Here is a 23,408-nt window from a genome sequence, read left to right as displayed (position 1 = left end):
AATTGTTTTTGATGGAGGAATGAAGTTTTTTGAGTATATGTGCAAGCAACTGATGCTATTTAAAAACTGTTTGCTCTAAGCATGGTATAATGCTTAATAGCCGTGCAAGTGCATGTGTAATGCTAGTTAGAAACTGTTCAGCAGCAATCTTCTGCCCAAATTAACTGGCATAGTGTCCCAAATAAACGATGGGAGTTCCTGCTATTTTTTCCAATTCGTTTTTGTTCTATATAGGGTTTTCCTTTCAAAGGCATTGGTGTTTCCATGCCAGGCTGTAATACAGCCAGTCAATATGCACTTCACCACAGATCAATGGAAGTTTGTCAAAGTTTTTGAAGATTCGGAATGCAGTCTAAAACTCTGAAGGAAGAAGGGGCGCTGTCTTACTTTCTTTGTAATTGCACTTGCATGCTAGGCCCAGGATAGGTCCTCCGAAATGATAACTCTGAAGAATTTAAAGTTGCTGACCCTCTCCACTTCTGATCCTCCAGTGAGAACTGGCTCATGAATCCCTGGTTTCCTCCTCCTGAAGTCAATAATCAGCTCGTTGGTCTTGCTGACGTTGAGTAAAAGGTTGTTATGGCACCACTCTGTCAAATTTTCAATCTCCCTCCCATATGCTGATTTATCACCAACTTTGATTCAGCTTATGATAGTGGTGTCGTCAGCAAAGCTGAATATGGTATTGGAGCTGTGGTTAACCACAGAGTTAGAAATATAAACCAAGTAGAGCAAGGCTAAGCACACAGCCTTGTGGTGCACCTATGCTGATTGAGATTGTGGAGATATTGTTGCTGATCTGAACTGAGGAAATTGATGGTCCAATTGTACAAGGAGGTATTGAGCCCAAGGCCTTGAAGCTTAATGATTAGTTTTAAAAGGATGGTAGTATTGAATGGGTTGTAATTGATAAAGAACATCCTGATGTTATCTATCTTTGCTGTCCAGATATTCTAGAGTTGAGTGAAGAGCCAATGAGATGCCATCTAAATACCAGATTGTTTGGGCGATTCAGCTAAACTCCCAACAGGGAAGCTACAGGCCACTGTTTGCAGTGATCGTTCACCAGAAAAAGTATTCAGTTGCTTTCTTGTGCTAGTGCTGTACTGATGCATAGACAGTGGTGTAGAATTGGTGCTGCTTCAAGGGCCTGGGTCCAATCCAGACTTCAGGTGCTATCTGTGCAGTTTGTGTACTCTCTATATGATTGACAGGGTTTCCTCTGGGTTCTCCATTTTCCTTTCATATCCCAAAGATCTCTGGAACTTGGTCATCGGGTCCACACCCAAATGGCAGTCTCTAGTATTTCATAATTATACAGATAAGCATTGTGTTTAATGCTTATGGAATATTTGCACTAACTGCTGTAGAAGTGTTAATATGTTTCAACTCTGAGTAATTTCCAATTGAATGAGCATTGCTTTCAATTTCTTTTAATGCTTGAGAGCTTCACTTTAGGACTGCAGGATTTTATTTCAATGTATTTCCACCCTGAACTGCATTGTGGCTATCCATAGGAATCTTGCAGCCAACTTCATTTTGATTTGTGCTTTGTCATCCATTGTGCATTAATGCTTTCAGTAATTGGGTTATTTTATATCTCATTAGGAGCTGTAAAATAGAAGTTGGGGACTTTTAAGAGATATTTAGATAGACACAGGAATGTGAAGGAAGTGGACGGATGTATAGATTATGTGGGCAGAAGGGATTAATTTAGTTGATTATTTCAGTGGTTTAGCACAATATTGTGGACCAAAGGGCCTGTTCCCGTGCTGTACTGTTGTTCACGACCAGACTCTGATTGCTCATGGATTGGCGTTGAAATCCTGTCCTAACACTTCTTGTGACTCATTATATAATTGCTCTATAATTTATTTATCAGTTTTTCTATGCATTACATCTGAATAAGGCCCTGTATTTTAACTCTTATCTCAATGTTTCCTTTCATTCTTGTGCTGTTTTCTCTGCTTTAACTTCTCATTGCTTTTTAGGGCTCTTAAATGCTCCATCTATTTATAACCATATAACAATTACAGCACAGAAACAGGCCCTTCTAGTCCATGCTGAACACTTCCTCTCACCTAGTCCCACTGACCCACACTCAGCCCATACCCCTCCATTCCTTTCCTGTCCATATACTCATCCAATTTTACTTTAAGTGGCAATACTGAACCTGCCTCTACCACTTCTACTGGAGGCTCGTTCACTCCGCGACCACTCTCTGAGTAAAGAAATTCTCCCTCGTGTTACCTCTAAACTTTTGCCCCCTAACTCTCAACTAATGTCCTCTTGTTTGAATCTCCCCTACTCTCAATGGAAAAAGCCTATCCACGTCAACTCTATCTATCCCCCTCATAATTTTAAATACCTCTATCAAGCCCCCCTCAACCTTCTATGCTCCAAAGAATGAAGACCTAACTTGTTCAACCTTTCTCTGTAACTTAGGTGCTGAAACCCGGGTAACATTCTAGTAAATCTCCTCCGTACTCTCTATTTTGTTGACGTCTTTCCTATAATTCGGTGACCGGAACTGTACACAATACTCCAAATTCGCCCTCACCAATTTGAGTAGGTCATTTGCCCTTCCACTCTTGGGCAGACGCAGTGCACAGTAATTTATTAATAAGTCTTTCTTCCTTCAAAAGCATTTTCCATAATGTGTGTGCATTCTTGAATAGTTATTAATCTGCAATTTTCACAAAAAAATCGTTATTATAATCATGTGAATTTAACTCTAAGGTAAGTTTTAATTTTAATCTGCAGATCTGCTGGGGTTATCTATTGTATCCAGTGCTCCTGCTGTGTCCTCTTCTACTTTGGTGAGCCTCATCGTAGATGGGGGCACAGTTTAACTCAGTACCTCTGCACCATCCAGTACAAGTGGGACTTCCTGATGGCCAAACATTTTACTTTTGATTCCCATTCCGCGTCAATCCATGGCGTCTTGAGTGTGAAGATGATGCCACCCTCAAGGTGGAGGAGTATCACCTTATATTCCTGTGTACCCTCTGACCTGAGGGAATGAATACCAATTTCTCCTTCTGTTGAGCCATCCCACCATCCCGACCCTTCCCATTCCCCACTTTGATAGTTTATTTCTCACCTGCCTATTACTTCCCCACCCCCCCCCCCGCGAGTCCCCTCCTTTGATGTTTCACCTAGCCTCTTCCAGCTAGCCTCTTTCTCCTTCTCTCACCTTTTAATTCAGGCATCTCCACCCTTGCCCCTCAGTCCTGAAGAAGGGTCTTAGCCCAAAACGGCAACTGTTTACTCTTTTCCACAGATGCTGCCTAGCCTATACTTTCCTTTATTCTCTCTCTTTCCTGTCTTAGAGTCTCAAAGGGCTGGAAGGTCCTATTCTGCACTTTGTCAATAAATAAATATAGGAATCCCCCGCTTTGCGAATGTTCGTTTTACACCACTTTGCTTTTACAAAAGACCTACATTAGTCACCTGTTTTCGCATTACAAAGAGGATTTTTGCTTTTATGAAAATTTTCCCCATATAAATTAATGGTACTTTGCTTTACACCATTTCGGCTTAAGAAAGGTTTCATAGGAATGCTCTACCTTTGTAAAGGGGGAGGGAGACACCTGTACAGGTTGGTAGGTTAATTGGTCGTTGTAAATTGTTCTATGATTAGGCTAGGATTAAATCTGGGCATTACTGGGCACTGCAGCTCAAAGAGCCATAAGAGCCTATTCTACACTGTATCTCAATAAATAAAAAAAAATACAAATAACAACTTTTGTTGTCTTTGATTTACTTTTAAATTGATATGATTAAGTTCTTCATGAGTCAAAAGCTTTCAAAAGGAGATTATTATTGCTATTAGTTTGTCGCCTTAAGCCTTGGGTTCATTTTGCAGACTTGATTATCAGACCATAGGATGTAGGAGCAGAATTAGGCTACTCCATTAATGGAGTCTGCTCTGCCATTCCATCGTGGCTGATTTAATATTAGTCAGCCCCATTCTCCTGCCTTCTCCCTGTAACTATTGATGCCCTGACTAGCCAAGAACCCATCAACCTCTTCTTTAAATAGACTCAATAACTTGGCTTCAATAACGTCTGTGGCAATGAATTCCACAACTTCACCCTTCTCTGGCTAAAGAAATTCCTTCTCATCTTTGTTTTAAATGCATGTCCCTCTACTCTGAAGCTTTGCCCTCTGATTCTAGACTAGTTCCCTATAGGAAACATCCTCTCCACATCCACTCTGTCTAGGCCTTTCAATATTCGATAGGTTTCGATGAGATTCCCCTCTCATTCATCTAAACTCCAGCAGGTACAGACCATCAAAAGCTCCTCATATTTTAACCTTTTCATTCTCAGAATAATTCTCGTGAGCGTCTTCTGAACCCTCAACCATGCCAGCACATCTTTTCTTTGCTATGGGCCCAACGTTTATTTGTATTTTTTATTGATTTATTTGCATAGAGCGTGGAGTAGGCCTTCCGACCCCTCAAGCCACGCCACACAGCAACCCCAATTTAACCCCAGTCTAATCACGGGACGATTTGCAATGACCAGTTAACCTACCAACTGCTACGTCTTTGGACTGTTGGAGGAAATTGGAGCACATAGAGGAAACCCATGTGGTCATAGAGAGAATGTACAAATTCCTTACAGGCAGCAGCAGGAATTGAACTCTGGTCACTGGTACTGTAAAGCATTGTGCTAACCACTATGCTACCATGCTCGCAGTATTCCAATTGTGGACTGACCAATTCCTTATAAAGCCTTTGCATCAGATCCTTGTTTTTGTATTCTAGTCCTTTCAATATGAATGCTAACACTGCATTTGCCTTTCTTACCACTAATTCAACCTGGAAGTTAACTTTTAGGAAATCCTGCACAAGAACTCCCAGGTCTCTTTGCAATTCTAATTTAGAATTTTCTGTCAGTTTAGAAAAAATATCTGACCCTATTCCTTTTACTGAATGCCCATACAGTTCCCTACACTATATCTGCTGTTTCTTTGTCCATTCTCCCAATCTGTCCAAGTCCTTCTGCAGACTCTTTGTTCCTCAACATTACCTGTCTCTTCAGCTTTCTTAGTATCGTTTGCAAACTTGGCCACAAAAGCATCAATTCCATCATCCAAATCATTGCTGTATAATGTGTAAAGAAGCAGTACCAATACCAACCTCTGTGGAACACTATCAACAGCAGCCAACCAGCATAGGCCCCTTTTATTCTGACCCTCTGCTTCCTGCCAATTAACCAATCCTCTATTCTTGCCAGTATCTTTTTTGTAATACCATGGACTCTTATTAAAGCAGCTTCATGTGCGGCTCTTTTTCAAAGGCCTTCTGCACATCCGAATAAATCATCGACTGTCTCTCCTTTGTCGATTCTATCTGTCACTCCTTCAGAGTTCCAACAAATTTCCCTATATGGAAGCAGTGCTGACTTTGGCCTACTTCATAATGCACCTGCAACTACCCCAAAGTATCATCCTTAGTAAGAGACTCTAACATCTTCCCAATCACTGAAGTAAGACTAACTGGCCTATAATTTTCATTCTTCTCCCTCCTTTCCTTAAAGAGTGGAGTGGCACTTGCATTTCTGTAGTCCTCTGGAACCATTCCAGAATCTGGTAATTTTTGAAAGATGCTTCAACAATCTCTTCAGCTATCTCTTTCAGAACCCTGGAATGTAGTCCATCTGGTCCAGGTGATGTATCTTCCTTCAGACCTTTTGCCTCCCAAGCACCTCCTCCCTAGTGATAGCAACAACACTCATTTCTGCCCTGACACTTTTTCAAATATTTGGCATGCTGCTATTGTCTTCCAAAATGAAGACTGATGCAAAATACTTATTGTTCGTCTGCCTTTTCTTTGGACCCCATTACCACCACATTTTCTACATCATTACTACATCAGTGTGCATAGGTGCAATATACACTCTCTCCTCTATTTTGCTCTTCATTTATCCGAAAAAATTTCTGGTATCCTCTTTGATGTTATTGGCTAACTTAATATTTCATCTTTTCTCTCCTCATGGATTTTTTGGTTGCCTTCTGTTGGTGTTTAAAAGCTTCCCAGTCCTCTAATTTTCCAATAATCATCCCTTTAGAGTACTTGATCTTGCACCTGTGTGGCAACCTTCCAAATTGCTCCCACAAACTCCAGCCTTCACTGTTCTGGTATTTTTCCTGCTAGTGTCCCCTTCCAACCAACTTTAGCCATTTCTTCTCTCATGCCTCTGTAATTCCATTTCCTCCACCGTGATATTGATACATCTGACTTTTATCTTCTCCTTCTTAAACTGCCAGGTGAATTCTACCATTTTATGATCATTGTCTCCCAAGGGTTCCTTTACTTTAAGCTCCCTGATCAAATCTGATTCATTACACAATACTTAATCCAGAATTGCCTTTCCCCTAGTGGGAAGCTACTCTTAAACAAAATCTCATAGACATTCTATAGTTTCCTTCTGTTGGGATCCAGCACCAACCTCCTTTTTCTAATCTACCTGCATATTGAAATCCCTTATGTTTATTCCAGCCTTTATTTAGTACTTTGGTGTGCAAACAGCAACAGGTATTGTGATCACTTTTGAAAATGTAGTTCGTCTTCCTAGTGATTGGATTCCAAGAAGTCAACTCATCTAGTGGATTATCTACTGGTGGTACCTGCATATTTGATATTATTCAGACTGTTAGCCAATTTGTATGGAATTGGAAATCTCAATTTAAAGGCAAGCTTTAAATGGTTACTTAACATAATCTAAAATGGTTCGGATAAGATGCAAGTGGGGAATTCAAATAGAAAAGTTCAGTTTCAAATCTTTTTCTTTTCTTAGCTTACCAGTTGAAATGCGGAATAACCTCTGAGTTTGAGTTGTACCGCTGCACATTATCTATGTAAAAATGTATTGTATTGCTGGTTATATTGTACTTCACCTTCAGAACCTCTGAACAGAATCCTGCTTGATGGTATGCTTTTACCCCAAAACTTTATACAGCACATAATTTGTTTCAAGTCTGTTCTGTAGAGAGGAAGGAGATGGTTAATGTTTCAGGTTGATATATTTTCCTTACTATTGATCTGATGAAAGGTCATGGGTTAAGAATGTTATCTGTTTCTTTCTACTGATGCTGCCTGGCTTGCTGTGTATTTCCAACATTTTATTTTTATTTCAGACTTAGTTTCTGCACTTGTTTTTCAAATCACTTCTCAGTGGAAATGAAACTACAGTGCAAAGGGCATGCATCAAAAAACAGGAGCAGAAATAGGTCACTTGACCCTTCGCTTGTTTACAGTATGATTGCTTTATCACTGTGCCACTATCCCTTGAGCTCTAAGAACCATATTCTATTCAGTGAATGTTTTTAACATTCAGATATCTTTTAGTGGTGGAGATTTGCGGAGATTTACCTTTTCAGAGAAGAAATTTTCCTTCTCTCAATGTTTAACGGCATATACCTGTGCAGGAGTCAGATTCAGGTTTAATATCCCTGACAAACATAGTGAGGTAGTATTCATGGATCCATTCAGAAATTTAATGGCAGAAGGGAAGAAGCTGCTCCTACAGGAGTGTGTGTCTTCAGATTCCTGTACCTCCTCTCTGATGTTAGTCCCCCTGCCTTTGTGAGTCTCCTTCATATATCTCGTCTATCCAGTCTTGTTATAAATTCGTCGGTTTCTCTGGGACCCCTTCTCATTGTTCTAATGAATATAAACACTAGGAACTCTGCAGATGCTTGAAATCCAAAGCAACACACGCAAACTGCTCAGTAGGTCAGGCAGCATATGTGGAAATAAATTGGTTCCCATTTTGGGCTGATACCCTTCTTCAGGACTGGAAAGTAAGGTGGAAAATGCCAGAAAAAAAGATGGGAAGAAGGGAAGGAGCCCAGCTAGAAGGTGATAGGTGAAGCCAGGTGGGTAGGAAAGGTAAACAACTAGAGAGGACAGAATCTGATAGGAGAGGAGAATGGACCAGTGGAGAAACAGAAGGAGGGGGGTGAGATAAGGTAAGACGCCAGTGGGGAATAAAAGAAGGAAGGAGAAATCGATATTCATGCCATCATGTTGAAGGCACGTAAGGTGAATATAATCTACTGAATAATCGCAGTTAACTCAATTTCTTTTAATACATCACTCATGCCATCTCAGGTGAGCCCTTGCTTCATTGCCTTTGTAGTAGGACTACTTTCCTCAGAATAGGAAACCCAAACCATGCACAATGCACAAGACATGCTCTTACCAAGACCAATGTTCCCTCTATTTTTGTTATTCTTTTACAGCTGTGGGGATCAACCATTCACTGAGCAGGAAATGTTTATATGGCCCGAAAACTGCGCAACACTTAATTTTTTTCTGTAATGTGCTTTTTTTTTGAAAGATTTACCAAAAAATTCAAAATATAGAATTTTTCACATCACACAAACCATAACTTAAAACAGAAGTAAGCAATGTCAGGCAGTCAAAACAATTTATAAGCACAATGGCAAAAGCAAAATGTTCTGACTAGATGACATTGGCGTACAAAAGCCAGTGAGCTACCAACTTCCATTCCATTCAATGTGCTTACACTGTCAATGTTTCTTTGTAACAGCGTTGTAATTTGAAACACTGATAGTGTAAGCAGATTGAAACTCTAAAATGTTTCAAAGTAAATAAATGGTACATTTTTTTTGAAATTTATGGATTATATTTATTAACATAATTAAAGTATTTCACAATTACAGTATATTAGCATTATTTCAAATATTTAACATATTAAATTCCAGCTGCAAGGCAACAAAGGCTATGTATGTGGAAGCATTTCAGTTGATATGCGGCTGCGTAGCGGAGAGTTAACAGTGAACAAGACCCTAAGCAATTGCAGCAAGATACTGAGCTCCTGTACTTAAATCCCCATGTTATGAAGGCCAGCTTACCATTTGCTGTTTACATTTGCTTGTTTACCAGGAATTTGCACCTATCTTTTTTCTAACTTATTGCTGTTCAGATAATCTGATGTTTTGGTGCTGTACTAAAGTGTATAACTTCAAATTTATCCACACTACATTTCATCTAACCAATCCCACAACCTACCTAATCATACTGGAATATTTCTTCTTTCTCATCATTCAATGACGACACTAGCATCTGCAGATGCTGGAATCTGGAGTCTCAAAACATCCACTGTAGGAACTCACTGGGTTGAACAGCATTTGTGGAAGGGTGCAAGAATTCTCAATGTTTAGGCCAGAACACTGCATCAGGTCTGAGAGAAAGTAGTTGGTATAGAGAGGTGAAGAGGTATGGTGAGATGGAAGCCAGTAGGTGAATTGTGCCTACAGCATTTAATGACGTGCCTGCATTTGACATGTAGCTGGGGCAGTTAAATTCTAATTAAAATTAATGAAAAGATTAGCTTCAATAACAGCTGATAAAGATTAGTTATATTTGTACATTGAAATATGTTTGTAGCAAATCAATGAGGACTGAGCTGAGCAGCCAGCAAGTGTCGCCACACTTCCAGTACTAATCTAGTATGCCCACAACTCATTGACACTAACCATACATCTTGGAATGTGTGAGGAGATCTACACAGTCACGGGAAGAAGTGCCTGTACAAACTCCATACAGGCAGTGTCGGGATTTGAACTTTGATGATCACAGGGGCCATAAAATGATGCACTAATCACCACACTATCCTGCTGCCCATGAACCTTCTGGATTCCCATGAAAATCTTTACTTGTGTTCTTAAGGGAAGTATATATTTGTTCAAGACCCAGCAATGTAGTTGACTCCTAACTAGCTTGCAGATGGTTGATTTTGTCAGTCATCCATGTTACATTTAAAGTTGCTAGACTGTTTCCCATTTTCCACTATAGTTTTATCCCTCAAGCCTAACTTGTTGACATTTGAAATGCAGCTATGTTGAAGGGTCTTTGACCTGGAGCATGAACTCAATTTTTCTTTCTGCAGATTCTGCCTGACTTGCAGAGGGTTTCCAGCATTTTCTGTTCTCATTTCAGATTCTCAGCCTGTGCAGTTTTTTGATTTTCAGTTGCTGACATTCAAACACAGGCAAATCGTGGTTTGGAAAGTTTTTTTTTAAACAACATGTTAAATATCATGTAAACAGGAAATGGTCAAATGTACCCTTTGACAGATAACCAGAATTTCATGTGAAATGATAAAGGAAATGCTTAGTTTGTAGATTTGTCGTTAGTATAGCATAGTACTAAATGAAAATTTTGAAAACAGAAATTGTTGCAAATCTGATATGAAACAAAATGTGTTCAGTATTAAAGTTTTATGATCTTGAACGCAAAATTGAATACCACTGCAAAACTGCAATGATATGTTGGTATTTAATATATCAATGCTATCATCCCCTCAAAATTAATCAATAGGTTTCAAAATGTAGGCCTCAATATCTCCTTGTGCTACTGGATCCTCTATTTCCTCACTTGTAGATCCCAATCAGTTTGGATTGGCAACATCTCCTTCCCAATCACCATCAGCTCAGGTGCAGCAAGGCTGCGTGCTAACCCCCTGCTGTACTTGCTTTATAATTGTGACTGCAAATTTAAATGCGACTGTAACGACATATTTAAGTTTACTGATGACACCACTGCCATGCAGAATCAAAGATCAAAGGTGGTGACAAATAAGCAGAAAGAAGGGAGATTGAATCTGGCGGAATGGTGCCACAACCTCACTCAATGTCAGCAAAACCAAAGAGCTGATTGACTACGGGAGGAGGAAAGAAGTCCACGAGCCAGTCCCCATCAGGGGATCAGAGGTGGAGAGGGTCAACAATTTTAAATTCCTCTGATATCTTTTTAGATAATCTGTCCTGGGTCTAGCATGTACATGCTAATACAAAGAAAACACAGCAGTGCCTCTGCTTAAAAGTTTGTGAAGATTCTGCATGTAGAGTATAACTTTGACAAACTTCTATAGATGTGTAGTGGAGAGTATATTGACTGGCTGCATCACGCCCTGGAATGGAAACACCAATGCCTTTAAAAAGAAAATCCTATAGTGGATTCGACCCAGTAGGTCATAGGTAAAGCCTTGTAAACCATTGAGTGCATCTGCATGAAATGCTGTTGTAGGAGAGCAGCATCCATAATCAAAGATCTCCACCATCCAGGTCATGCTGTCTTCTCACTGCTGCCATCAAGTAGAAAGTATAAGAGCCTCAGGACTCATACCACCAGGTTCAAGAACAGTTACTACCTCTCAATCATCAGGCTGTTGAATATAAGTGGATAACTATACTTGCTTGCCCCATCAATTGAAATGCTCCTACAACCAATGATCTCACTTTAAGGACTCTTTATCTCATTATCTAATGTTCTCATTATTTATTGCTATTTATTTCTATTTGCTTTTGCATAGTTTATTATCTTGTTGATCTTTCATTGATTCTGTTATAGATTTGTTACTATTCTATTGATTTGTTGAGTACGCCCATAGGAAAATGAATCTCAAGGTTTTATATGGCGACATAAATGTATTTTGAACTTTGGAGAGTATACTGACTTTTGCATTGCGGCCTGGTATGAGAACACTAATCTGTTGAATGCAAAAGCCTACAAAAAGTACTGGATGCAGCCCAGTCCATGACATTGAACAAAGTTAGCATCTGTTATCAAGGACACCCACCATCCAGGCCTTGCTCTCTTCTCACTGCTGCCAACACGAAGGATATACAGGAGCCTCAAGTGACACACCACCAGGTTCAGGAACAATTATTATCCCTCAGCCATCAGGCTCTTGAACTAGAATACACTTGGCCCACAACCTGTAGATGTAATTTTAAGGACTCTACAACTCTCATTCTCAATATTTATTGCTTATTTATTTATGTATTATGTTTTTTTCCTCTTCTTTGTATTTCCACAGGTTGTTGTCTTTTGTGCATTGGTTGTTTGTCCTATTTGTGTGTTTTCATTGATTCTATTGTTTCTTTGTACTTGCTGCGAATGCCTGCAAGAAAATGAATTTTGGGCTATTATATGGTGACATATACATACAGTGGCATGCAAAAGTTTGAGCACCCCTGATTAAAATTTCTGTTACCTTGAATAGCTAAGCGAGTAAAAGATTACCTGATTTCCAAAAGGCATAAAGTTAAAGATTACTTTTTTTATTTCCATCCCTTACAGTTTCAAAATAACAAAAAAGGAAAAGGGCCCGAAGCAAAAGTTTGGGCACCCTGCATGGTCGGTACTTAGTAACACCCCCTTTGGCAAGTATCACAGTTTGGAAATGCTTTCTGTACCCAGCTGAGAGTCTTTTAATTCTTGTTTGGGGGATTTTCACCCATTCTTCCTTGCAGAAGGCTTCTAGTTCTTTGAGATTCTTGGGCCGTCTTGCATGCACTGCTCTTTTGAGGTCTATCCACAGATTTTCAATGATGTTTAGGTTGGGGGACTGTGAGAGCCATGGCAAAACCTTCAGCTTTCGCTTCTTGAGGTAGTCCATTGTGGATCTTGAGGTGTGTTTAGGATCATTATCCTGTTGTAGAAACCATCCTCTTTTCACCTTCAGCTATTTTTTATATAGACGGTGTGGTGTTTGCTTCCAGAATTTGCTGGTACTTAATTGAATTCATTCTTCCCTCTACCAGTGAAATGTTCCCCGTGCCACTGGCTGCAACACAAGCCCAAAGCATGATCGATCCACCCTCGTGCTTAACAGTTGGAGAGGTGTTCTTTGCGTGAAATTCTGCACCCTCTTTTCTGCAAACATACCTTTGCTCATTGCAGCCAAGAAGTTCTATTTTAACTTCTTCAGTCCACAGGGCAAAATGCATTAGGCTTGTTTAGATGTTCCTTTGCAAACTTCTGACGCTGAATTTTGTGGTGAGGACGTAGGAAAGATTTTCTTCTGATGACTCTTCCATGAAGGTCGTATTTGTGCAGGTGTTGTTGCATGGTAGAATAGTGTACCACCACTCCAGAGTCTGCCAAATCTTCCTGAAGGTCTTTTGCAGTCAAATGGGGGTTTTGATTTTCCTTTCTAGCAGTCCTACGAGCAGTTCTCTTGGAAAGTTTTCTTGGTGTTCCAGACCTCAACTTGACCTCCACCATTCCTCTTAACTGCCATTTCATAATTACATTACAAACTGAGGAAACGGCTACCTGAAAATGTTTTGCTATCTTCTTATAGCCTTCTCCTGCTTTGTGGGCATCATTTATTTTAATTTTCAGAGTGCTAGAGGAGCCCATGGCTGCTGATTGTTGGGACAAGATTTGAGGAGTCAGGGTATTTCTAAAGCTTTGAAATTTGCATCGCCTGACCTTTCCTAACGATGATTGTGAACAAGCCATAGCCCTAACAAGCTAATTAAGGTCTGAGACCTTGGTAAAAGTTATTTGAGAGCTCAAATCTCTTGGGGTGCCCAAACTTTTGCATGGTGCTCCTTTTCACTCTAAGATTCTACAAAATAAAAATAATACACTAATCTTGCTTAAAAAGTTGAAAAGAATGTTTCATCTTTAACTTTATGACTTTTGGAGATCAGTTCATCTTCTACTTGCTTAGCTATTCACAGTAACAGAAATTTTGACCAGGGATGCCCAAACTTTTGCATGCCACTGTATGTACTTTGATAATAGATTTACTTTGAACACTGCCATGTAAGGGTCCCTGCCTTCCTTTTGTACTAATAACCCACATAAATCGCAGTCCTCTCGAGCTACTTTGTAACCCTGGTGCAGACACTTGTCCATCCAACTCAGTGATGAATTGCCCTTGTCTCAGTGAGAATGGTCAAAAGCTGCTGTTTCTCATATTCTTTAAGTACTGCAACTCTCCCCAGAACAGCAAATTCAATGCGGTAATTTGCCGACCATCCAGATACACAGCAGGGTGCAGCAAAGAGGAGGATTGAGATTCATACACATTCAAGATGCAGCACCGGGTAGGGATTCATGCCAGTTTCCAACCACATTAAAAGGGAGAGCAGTGGCTCACTCCTAGTACAGTGGTGTGAAGCAATGAGGGAAGGTATAGGATTGTATCAGATACCCTGCATGCAGAGTGAATAAATGCCTTTTTAGTGTACATGTAGTGGTGCTGGAAAGTTTGTGAACCCTGTAGAATTTTCTCTATTTCTGCATAAATATGACTTAAAATGTGATGAGATCTTCACACAAATCCTAAAACTGGATGAAGAGAACCCAATTAAATAAATAACATAAAATAATACTTATTATTTATTGAGAAAAATTAACCTATATTAAATGTATTTGTTGGAAAAAGTATGTGAACCTCTGAGGTAATGCCTTCTTCAGAAGCTATTTAGAGTTAGGTGTTCCAATCAATGAGATGAGATTGGAGGTGTGGGTTGTACCCTGCCCTATTTTTAAAAAAAAGACACATGTCAGATTACTGACAGAGCCTGCACTTCTCAAGAAAGATATGTTTATGTGCACCATGCCTCAATCAAAACAACTTTTTGAGGACCTCAGAAGAAGAATTGTAGAGATGCACGAAGCTGGAGAAAGGTACGAAAGCATTGTGAAAGACTTGAGTGTTCATCAGTCTACAGTAAGAGGAATTGTCTACAAATGGAGGGAACTTAGTTGTTACTTTCCCTAGGAGCAGGCGTCCTGCAAAGGTCACACCAAGAGTGCAACGTGCAGTACTGAAGGAGGTGAAAAAGAACCCGAGGGTAACAGCAAAAGATCTGCAGAACTCTCTAGAGCTTCCTAAAGTCTCTGTTCATGTGTACACTATAAGAGAAACACTAAACGTGGAAACACTGAACACTGAAAATGTGGAAATAGAGAAAATTCTACAGGGTTCACAAACTTTCTAATACCACTGTAACTATGAGTCTTTACACCCCAAGGTTAAAAGCTCTATAGTAAATTAGCGTTCTGCCAGATTCTGGATATTACTGTTTTTTATATTTGAAATAACTTACAAGTACTACTGTGGAACACTTCCAATTGTCGTAATTATGAAATGAATTTTAAGCTGGTATTGTGATGGTGATGCTTGAATTTGTTTCATACACTTTAAAATGTTTCAAAGATACAGAATCTGCTAAAATGATGTTTTTCCCACAGATACTAATAGCATTTTCAATGTTCAACCTTCTGATTGCAGGTAATCTATCCAGTCTGAGTCGTTTGGGACTGAGGTACAACAGATTATCTGCTGTACCCAGATCATTGGCAAGGTGTAGTGAATTGGATGAGCTTAACCTAGAGAACAATAATATCTCAACATTACCTGAGGTAAGAGATTGATTGAAATTGTTTAGAGGCATGTGTGACTCTCTGAAAATCATTGGCATCTTTTCAAATATTGAAAAATATGCTGCATACCTCTTTATCTTATTCTTAAAAAAAAAATTGTAAGTATACTGGAGAAAGATTTGAAGCCCTTTACCCGGGGAAGGTGATGTGATGTAGAACACAGAACATTATAGCACAGGAACAGACTATTCTAAAAAGCAAATCAAAAACACTCAAACACTAATCCTTCCTACCTACACCATGTCCGTATCCCTCCATCTTACTTAGATCTATGTGCCTGTACAAATGTCTCTTAAAAGCCTCCAGTGTATTTACCTTTACAACCATACCAGGCAGTGCATTTCGAGCATCAACCACTGAGTGAGAAAACTGAAACCTTCATGTCCCCTTTGAACTTACCTGCTCTCACCTTCAATGTATGCCCTCTGGTATTAGACATTTCAAGCCTAGAAATGGATATACTCTGTCCACTCTCTCTGAGTCTCTAATGATATTGTAAACCTATCAGAATTCCCCTCAGCAACCAACATTCCTAACAAAACAATCCAAGTTTATACAGCCTCTTGTGCCCTCTAAACCAGGTGGCAGCCTTGTAAACATATTCTGCACGCATTGCAAAACCTCAACATCCTTCCTATAGGGGGGCGTCTAGAACTGTATGCAATACTCCAGATGTGGCCTAACCAGTTTTATAAAGTTGCAACATAACTTCCTGACTTTCAAATGCAATGCTTCAAACAATGAAAGCAAGCATTTCATAAGCCACTTTAATCACCTTATTGACTTGTAGCCACTTTCATGGAGCTATGAACTTGGATCCCAAGATCTCTCCTCAGCAACACTGTTAGGATCTTGCTTTTAACAGTGTACTGTCTCCCTGAATGGCCCAACCTAAGTGCAACCTCACATTTATCTGGGTTAACTTCCATCTGTCATTTGTCTGTCCATATCTGCAACTGATCTATATTGCTCTATATTCTTTGCCAGTCTGCTACACTATCTATAACTCTACCAATTTTGGGATTATGTGCAAATTTAGTAACCCACCCATCTAAAATTTTCATCCATGTTATTTATATACATTACAAACAGCAGAGATCCCAGCACAGATCAGCACAGATCTGAAATCAAACAGTCAATTCACTGTGGATCCCGTGAATCTTAATCTTGATTAGCCTCCCATGAGGGTCTTTGTCAAAAGCCTTACTAAAACTCATGTAGACAACATCCACTGCCCTACTCTCATCAATCTTTCTCGTCACCTTGACAAGAAACTCAATCGAGTTGGTACGACACGACTTGCCCCGCACAAATTCATGCTGGTTCTCCTTAATTAGGCCATGATTTTCCAACGCTCATATATTCCATCCATAAGAATTTTCTCGAGCTATTTCTCTACAACTGATGTGAAACTTGCTTGTCTATAGTTCCTAGGATTCTCCTTTATTCCCTTCTTAAATAGAGGTGCAACACTAGCCACTTGCCAGTCCTCTGGGACCTTGACTGTGGTTAGAGAGGACACAAGGATACTGGTCAATGGCAATCTTGTCTCTTGCCTCCTTCAATAACCTGGGGTAAATCCCATCAGTCCCTGGGGACTTATCCTCTTTAATACTCATTAGGAGACCCAGCTCTTCCTTCTCGATCTCTAAATGTCCTAACATATTTATACATTCAGCACTGATCTCCTGGTCTTCCACTTCCTTTTCCTTGGAACTACTGAAGCAAAGTACTCATTACATTCACTGACATTCTCTGCATCCAAATAAAAGTTCTCCCCTTTTCTTTATTTTTGAGTTATTGTAAGTGTTGTTACTTCAATGTACCTGTTATTTTTGAATAATAATAATAAAAAGACTTGAAAGAAAAGTTCTCCCCTTCCACTGAGGCCAGGGGAGAAAAAAAACCAGAGGTCATGGATTAAGGGTGAAGGGGGAAAAGTTTAAAGGGAGCATTAGGGGGGGACTTTTTCATGCAGAGAGTGGTGGGAGTGTGGAATGAGCTGCTAGATGAAGTGGTGAATGGGGTCTCACTTTTGACATTTAAGAAAAACTTGGAAAGGTATGTGGATGAGAGGGGTTTGGAGGGATATGGCCCAGGTGCAGGTCAGTGGGACTAGGCAGAAAAATGGTTCTGCACAGCCAAGAAGGCCCAAAAGGCCTGTTTCTGTGCTGTAATGTTCTATGGTTTGGGATTCACCCTAACCCTACTTGCTAAGGGGTTTGCATGCCACTCCTGGCTTTTCTAATTCCTGCCTTTCGTTCTTTTCTGGCTTCTTTATACTCCTCATGCTTCGTTTGATCATAACTTCAGAAGCTTTATATGCTTTCTCTTCTTGACTAAATTCATAACCTCTCGACATCCTCAGTTCTCTTATCTTTCCATCCCTGTCCTTTCTTCTAACAAGAGCATTCATTTCCTGTACTCTGTTCAATTGATCTTTAGACACCCTCCACGTGTCTGATGTGGATTTGCCAGAGAAAAGGTGTTCCCAATAACTTTTTTTTTTGTTCCTGTCTAATGCCCTGGTAATTTATCCTCCTCCAGTTTAAAACTCTCCCAAATGGCCCATACCTGTCCTTATCTATAGCTACCCTGAAAGTTAAGCAGTTGTGATTACTGCCTCCTAACTGTTCACCCACTGAAAGCTCAGTGACTGGCCAGGCTCATTACTCTACACCAGGTCCCATACAGTCCCTCCTCTCGTTGGACCATCCACATATTTGTTTAAGAAACCCTCCTGTATACATTTGGTCCCTGTTTATTTTGTGCGTTAATCTTCACCAAGATAACAACCCTATTGTTTTTACACATTTCCTTAAACTGATTACATATCTGTTTCTCAATGTCCCTGTGCCGACTGGGAGGTCTGTAGTATCCCATCAGTGTAATTGCCCCCTTCCTATTCCTGGGTTCCACCCAACTGTACTCAGTGTCTGACCCTCCATTATGACTCCCTAGTTGTTGGAAATGAGCTGGAATAGAATCATTCTTGATGAATGATTGTTAGTTCTCTCTGCTTAGTTACTGACAGATGTGAATGTTTGAAGGTTGGAGATATATCTAAGCTGAAATTGTACATTAATTTAGGGAAGAACATGTTGTAATATGAAATACTGGCCATGTCCTTTTAAAGATATGTCTTGAATCTGCAACTTTCTTGGTTACCAAAGGATATTATAGCGAAGTTGGTAGAGAATTGAAGAAAAAAGTAGGGGCAAGAAGAAATAATTGCCTTCAAATAAAATGTGGGAACTCCTAGTGACATCTTGAAGATAGAAAACATATGTAGTTTCATAAGGATCATCAAATGGGATGGCTAAAAGGCCCAATCCACAAATGATTTTTATTGCAAAGTATTGAGAGTTGGTTAAATCATGTTAATCTTTCTTTTAAAAAAAAACAAAAGCTGAGAATGATGCTTTCCTTCAAGAAAAACTACATAAAATATTTAAAATTTCAACTACATATTTAAATTTATAAAAAAACAGTTAAAGTAATCAAGCTTTATGTGGCTTGTGACAATTCAATAATGCCTTGATTTTGAATAAACAAAATCAAGCAAAAGTCATGAGAAAAACCTGCTTACTGCCCTTTACACTGCTGGTGTGTAGGGCAGCAATGAAGATACTCTGTCTCTGGTGTAGAGGGCTACCTTCATGTCAATTGCCCGTCCCCATTCTTGGTCCGCATCAGAGTGCAGTTTGCATCCCATCAGGTTCCTCTGGGTTTCTTCATTACAAGTGCTCAGAAATCATCCTATCAATATTCTGCAGAATTCAGGCCCTTATGTGGAGCTTAGTAGGTCTTGAATTCTCTAAGTTAGATAAAGATTCACATATCAAATCCACTACTTAAAAGTATTTCCTGACTGCTGGTGTATTTCTAGTTATAATTGAACTGAGGAATTAAGTTTTTAAGAAATAAGTAGCTGGCACGACAGTGTGGCAGGTGGCACAGTTGGCATAATGCTTTACAGTACCAGCAGTCAGAAAATCGGGTTTCAATTTAATTCCTTACCACAGTCTGTAAGGAGTTTGTATGTTCTCCCCGTGACTGCATGGGTTTCCTCTGGGTGTTCTGGTTTCCTCCCACATTCCAAAAAAGATGTATAGGTTAGAGTTGGTCAGTTGTGGGCAAACTGCATTGGTGTCAGAAACGTGGCACTTGGATGACCCAGCACATTGCAAATGTTGATGCAAGTGACTTGTTTTACTGTTTATTTTAATAAATATGTGCATATGCAATGTACATGTGACAAATGAAGCTAATCATTATCTTTATCTCATCTTTACTGTTGGCTTTTTACTAGTGAGATAGATATATACAAATTATATAAATAATTTACAAATTTAGTTATGAATGGAATGCAGAGTCTTGCTCTGTAACTCAATTGGTTCTCTATACTGATCACTACCAAATGGCATTTCTTTAAAAAAAATGTGATTAATATAGCAATAATATCAATGATACTTCCCATATGAATCTGCATTAATTTTTAGTTTTTCAAAGTATACTGCCTTTATCTGAGATGCATAGTTCTCAATCTAAACCTAAAAGAAAAGGTAAAATAAACTGTTGGGATCATCTTTGCTGACTGCTGTCCTGTCTGTTAATCCCCTGTGTATGCTGTATGAACATAGTCCTTTTCTAGGCAAATACCTTTTAAATGTATTGTATTTACCTCTACTGTCTGTTCATTCCAGGAAACTCTCCTCATCTATGTGGGAAATCTTGTTCCTCAGTTCCATTTTAAATTTCTCCCCTCTCCTTAAACTCATACCTACTAGTTTTAGACTCCCCTGCCCCGAGAAAGGCACTCTTTATTCAATTTATACTGCTGATAATTTTCCAAATCCCTATAAAGAGATTCTCATCCTATTACATTCCAGTGGGAATAAATTCTGGCTATCCAATCTCTCCTTATTTCACCTTTCCATTCCAGCAAAATCTAGGTGAAGCTCTTCTATGCTCTGTCTATTGCTACCATTTGATTTCACTCCAGTTGTCATTGAAAAGCTTTTCTCTGTATTTTGTCTAAAATTAAGTGCATCTGACTGGCAAACCTAGTAATATTTATGCACTTAATTTAGTCCCAACATCTTAAATAATTTAAGTGGAAGTTGATTCTGTAGATGGTTACTGTGGTCTTCTGTGTGATGCTTTTACAGCAAATCAAATGAGATAACTTTGTTTAGTGCTGATTTTTTGCAAACTTCAAGCATCATAATGCAGGAAGTCTTAGCAATACTTGTACCTGACCTAGATGGATGTGCTCTTGATACAAATCTTCTGTGGTATAATAGAAAATATTTGTAACATTAATTCCCATTAGCTGATCTCTTGTCTTAATAGATTATTTAGTTGAAATTCTATGAAATTGACATAAATATTTGCAATTCCAGACAATTTATTTAAGTAAGCAACACACAATGCTGAAGGAACTCAGCTTTTTCAATATAGAACCATAGAACAATTACAGCATGGAAACAGGCCGTCTCGGCCTTTCTAGTCCGTGCCAAATGCTTACTCTCATCTAGTCCCACCTACCTGCATTCAGCCCATAACCCTCCATTCCTTTCCTGTCCATGTACCTATCCAGTTCTTTTTTTAAATGACAAAATCGAACCTGCCTCTACCACTTCTACCGGAAGCTCCTTCCACACAGCTACCACTCTCTGAGTAAAGAAATTCCCCTCATGTTACTCCTAAACTTTTGCTCCTTAACTCTCAACTCATGTCCTCTTGTTTGAATCTCCCCTACTCTCAATAGAAAAAGCCTATCTAAGTCAACTCTGTCTATCCCCATCATAATTTTAAATACCTCTATCAAATCCCCCTCAACCTTCTATGCTCCAAAGAATAAAGGCCTAACTTGTTCAACCTTTCTCTGTAACTTAGGTGCTGAAACCCAGGTAACATTCTAGTAAATCTCCTCTCTATTCTCTCTATTTTGTTTACATCTTTCTTATAATTTGGTGACCAGAACTGTACACAATCCAAGCACAATGTATGTTGCTTGGATTTCCAGCATCTGCAGATTTTCTCTTGTTTGCAATTTATTTAAATTTTATTTTCATATGGATTGTGCTTAATTATTCTCTGAATTTTTGAGCAATCCATATAGATATAGTCATGCTTAAAATGACTTGGAGTGTTCCCTGTGTTCCCTCCTTGTTTCAGGGTCTTCTTTCAAGTCTTGCAAACTTGACCAGTTTAACGTTAGCAAGGAATTGCTTCCAGTCATATCCAGTTGGTGGACCCCTACAGTTTTCTACTATCTATTCTCTCAACATGGAACATAACCGAATCAATAAAATACCTTTTGGAATCTTCTCCAGAGCTAAAGTGTTGAGTAAGCTGAATATGAAGGTAGGTGGTAAAGTTTAATATTACAAGGCAAAGCTCAAACAATTTCTACCATTGCATTCTGACAGAATTCAGAAAATTTAAGCTGATAATCCAGTTTAAACTGTATGGGAAATGTTATTCAGTATTTTGATTCAAATAACTTTCAGTCGCAATCCTATGTTTTTACTGAGGGTTCCCTTACGCAGAGTTGCTGTTTTTGAGACAGTTCATTTTTATCCAAGCTAAAATATTATGAAGTAATTTTTCATGTTAAAAATAAAATTTTGAAGCTTACTGACTTCAAGATTTCAAAAATAAGCTGGAATATAGAATGTATTGCAAGCTTGTTGAAAATTGGCTGCCACCCAGCCTGGTGCTAATTCTTTGACAACCATTTATAGTTCAGCATCGTTTCAGATCATGGCACTCTCACTGTAATGTTTTGAGTTTTTGTGCTCTAACTCTTAAATCTTCCCTAGGTAAATTTCCCAGTTTCCATTCTTTTTCCAACTTTAATTGAACATCTTGCATATTACTTTCAGGGTCATAGTATTTCTTAGTCCCATAAATTTAGGTAATTAATTGACCATTTAAATGTCTTAAAATAATTGATGCCTTCAGAGTTGATATTCAAGCTGCATTTAATTTTGCTAGCAGATGAGTTAATTTTCAATGTAATTATGGAAAATCATACTTTAAATGCTAAAGCAAGTATTTTTCCCCACTCTTCGTTGTTCCCTTAGTACATTTTGCATTGGTTCATTTTACAGTTCAGTACTATAAATGCCCCAAGCATTGTCTGTACTGCAGGATTGAAACATAGTTTAGAAAGAAATAAATTTTGTGCAACATTGCTGTATTTCACTTCAATCCCAGACATATAACCATATAAACCACATGAAGTAAAATACACCAATGTTGCACAAAATCTATTTCTTTCTAAACTATGTTTCAATCCTTCAGTACAGACAATGCTTAGGGCATTTATTAAATGTTTCATTGTTTTTCTTTTTTCTTAATATTTAAATGGCACAAAATCAAATTATGGAAAAAGTCTTTAATTTTAACCATTAATTTCAGAAAGGAATAAGTGGGCTTAAAGATTTCAGATATAAAACAACTATGCTATTAATTTAAGAAGTCATCCATTTTTGTTTCTTTCCAAATGTATAACCTGTTTTCTAATCACTGTAGGACAATCAGCTAACTTCACTTCCATTGGACTTTGGAACATGGACAAGCATGGTAGAATTGAACCTTGCCACCAACCAACTCTCAAAGATTCCAGAAGATGTTTCGGGACTGGCATCTCTAGAGGTAAGAAAGCTGAGGGTGTAAATTCGTCAGTGTTCTTAAGGATTCAGATGCAAAAACTTAACTCATTTACTTCATTTTGCACACCCATTGGAGCTGTAGAAACTTGGTGATGAGTTAAGAAAAAGCCATAGATATAGGTCCGTCAGAAAACATGTGATCTCCAGGGGCCACCCATTTTAATCCACTTCCCATTCCCATTTTGATATGTCTATATATATGGCCTCCTCTACTGTCACGATTTCCCCCTTCTCTAGCCTATCAACTTCACAGCTCTTTACTTCACCCCTCTTCCTCCCCTCCCCCTACCTTTTAATTCTACCCATCTTTTTTTCTCCAGTCCTGCTAAAGGGTCTCGGCCTGAAACGTCAGCTGTACTCTTTTTCCATAGATGCTGCTTGGCCTGCTTGAGTTCCTCCAGCATTTTATCTGCAGATTTTCTCTTGTTTGTGATATGATTATTGCTTCAGGACTGCATACTTAGTTAATTGACTACACAAAGGCTGTTTTAATG

General features: G+C 38.9%; 1 protein-coding gene across 2 annotated transcripts in view; it reads left to right on the top strand.

Annotated features, from left to right (window-relative positions):
• The window catches only part of shoc2 (SHOC2 leucine rich repeat scaffold protein), a 168,310-nt gene that overhangs the window by 127,699 nt on the left and 17,203 nt on the right, over nt 1–23,408 (top strand). For both annotated transcript variants that reach the window (XM_059946980.1, XM_059946979.1), the window contains exons 5-7: nt 15,078–15,208; nt 21,413–21,601; nt 22,775–22,897. In XM_059946980.1, the coding sequence (XP_059802963.1) occupies nt 15,078–15,208; nt 21,413–21,601; nt 22,775–22,897 (443 nt within the window). The remainder of the gene's footprint in view (nt 1–15,077; nt 15,209–21,412; nt 21,602–22,774; nt 22,898–23,408) is intronic.

This window comes from Hypanus sabinus, chromosome 22 (assembly GCF_030144855.1).
Source record: "Hypanus sabinus isolate sHypSab1 chromosome 22, sHypSab1.hap1, whole genome shotgun sequence".
Taxonomy (NCBI): Eukaryota; Metazoa; Chordata; class Chondrichthyes; order Myliobatiformes; family Dasyatidae; genus Hypanus; species Hypanus sabinus.
Note: the sequence above shows the minus strand (reverse complement) of the source record. Positions and strands in the feature narration are given on the sequence as shown.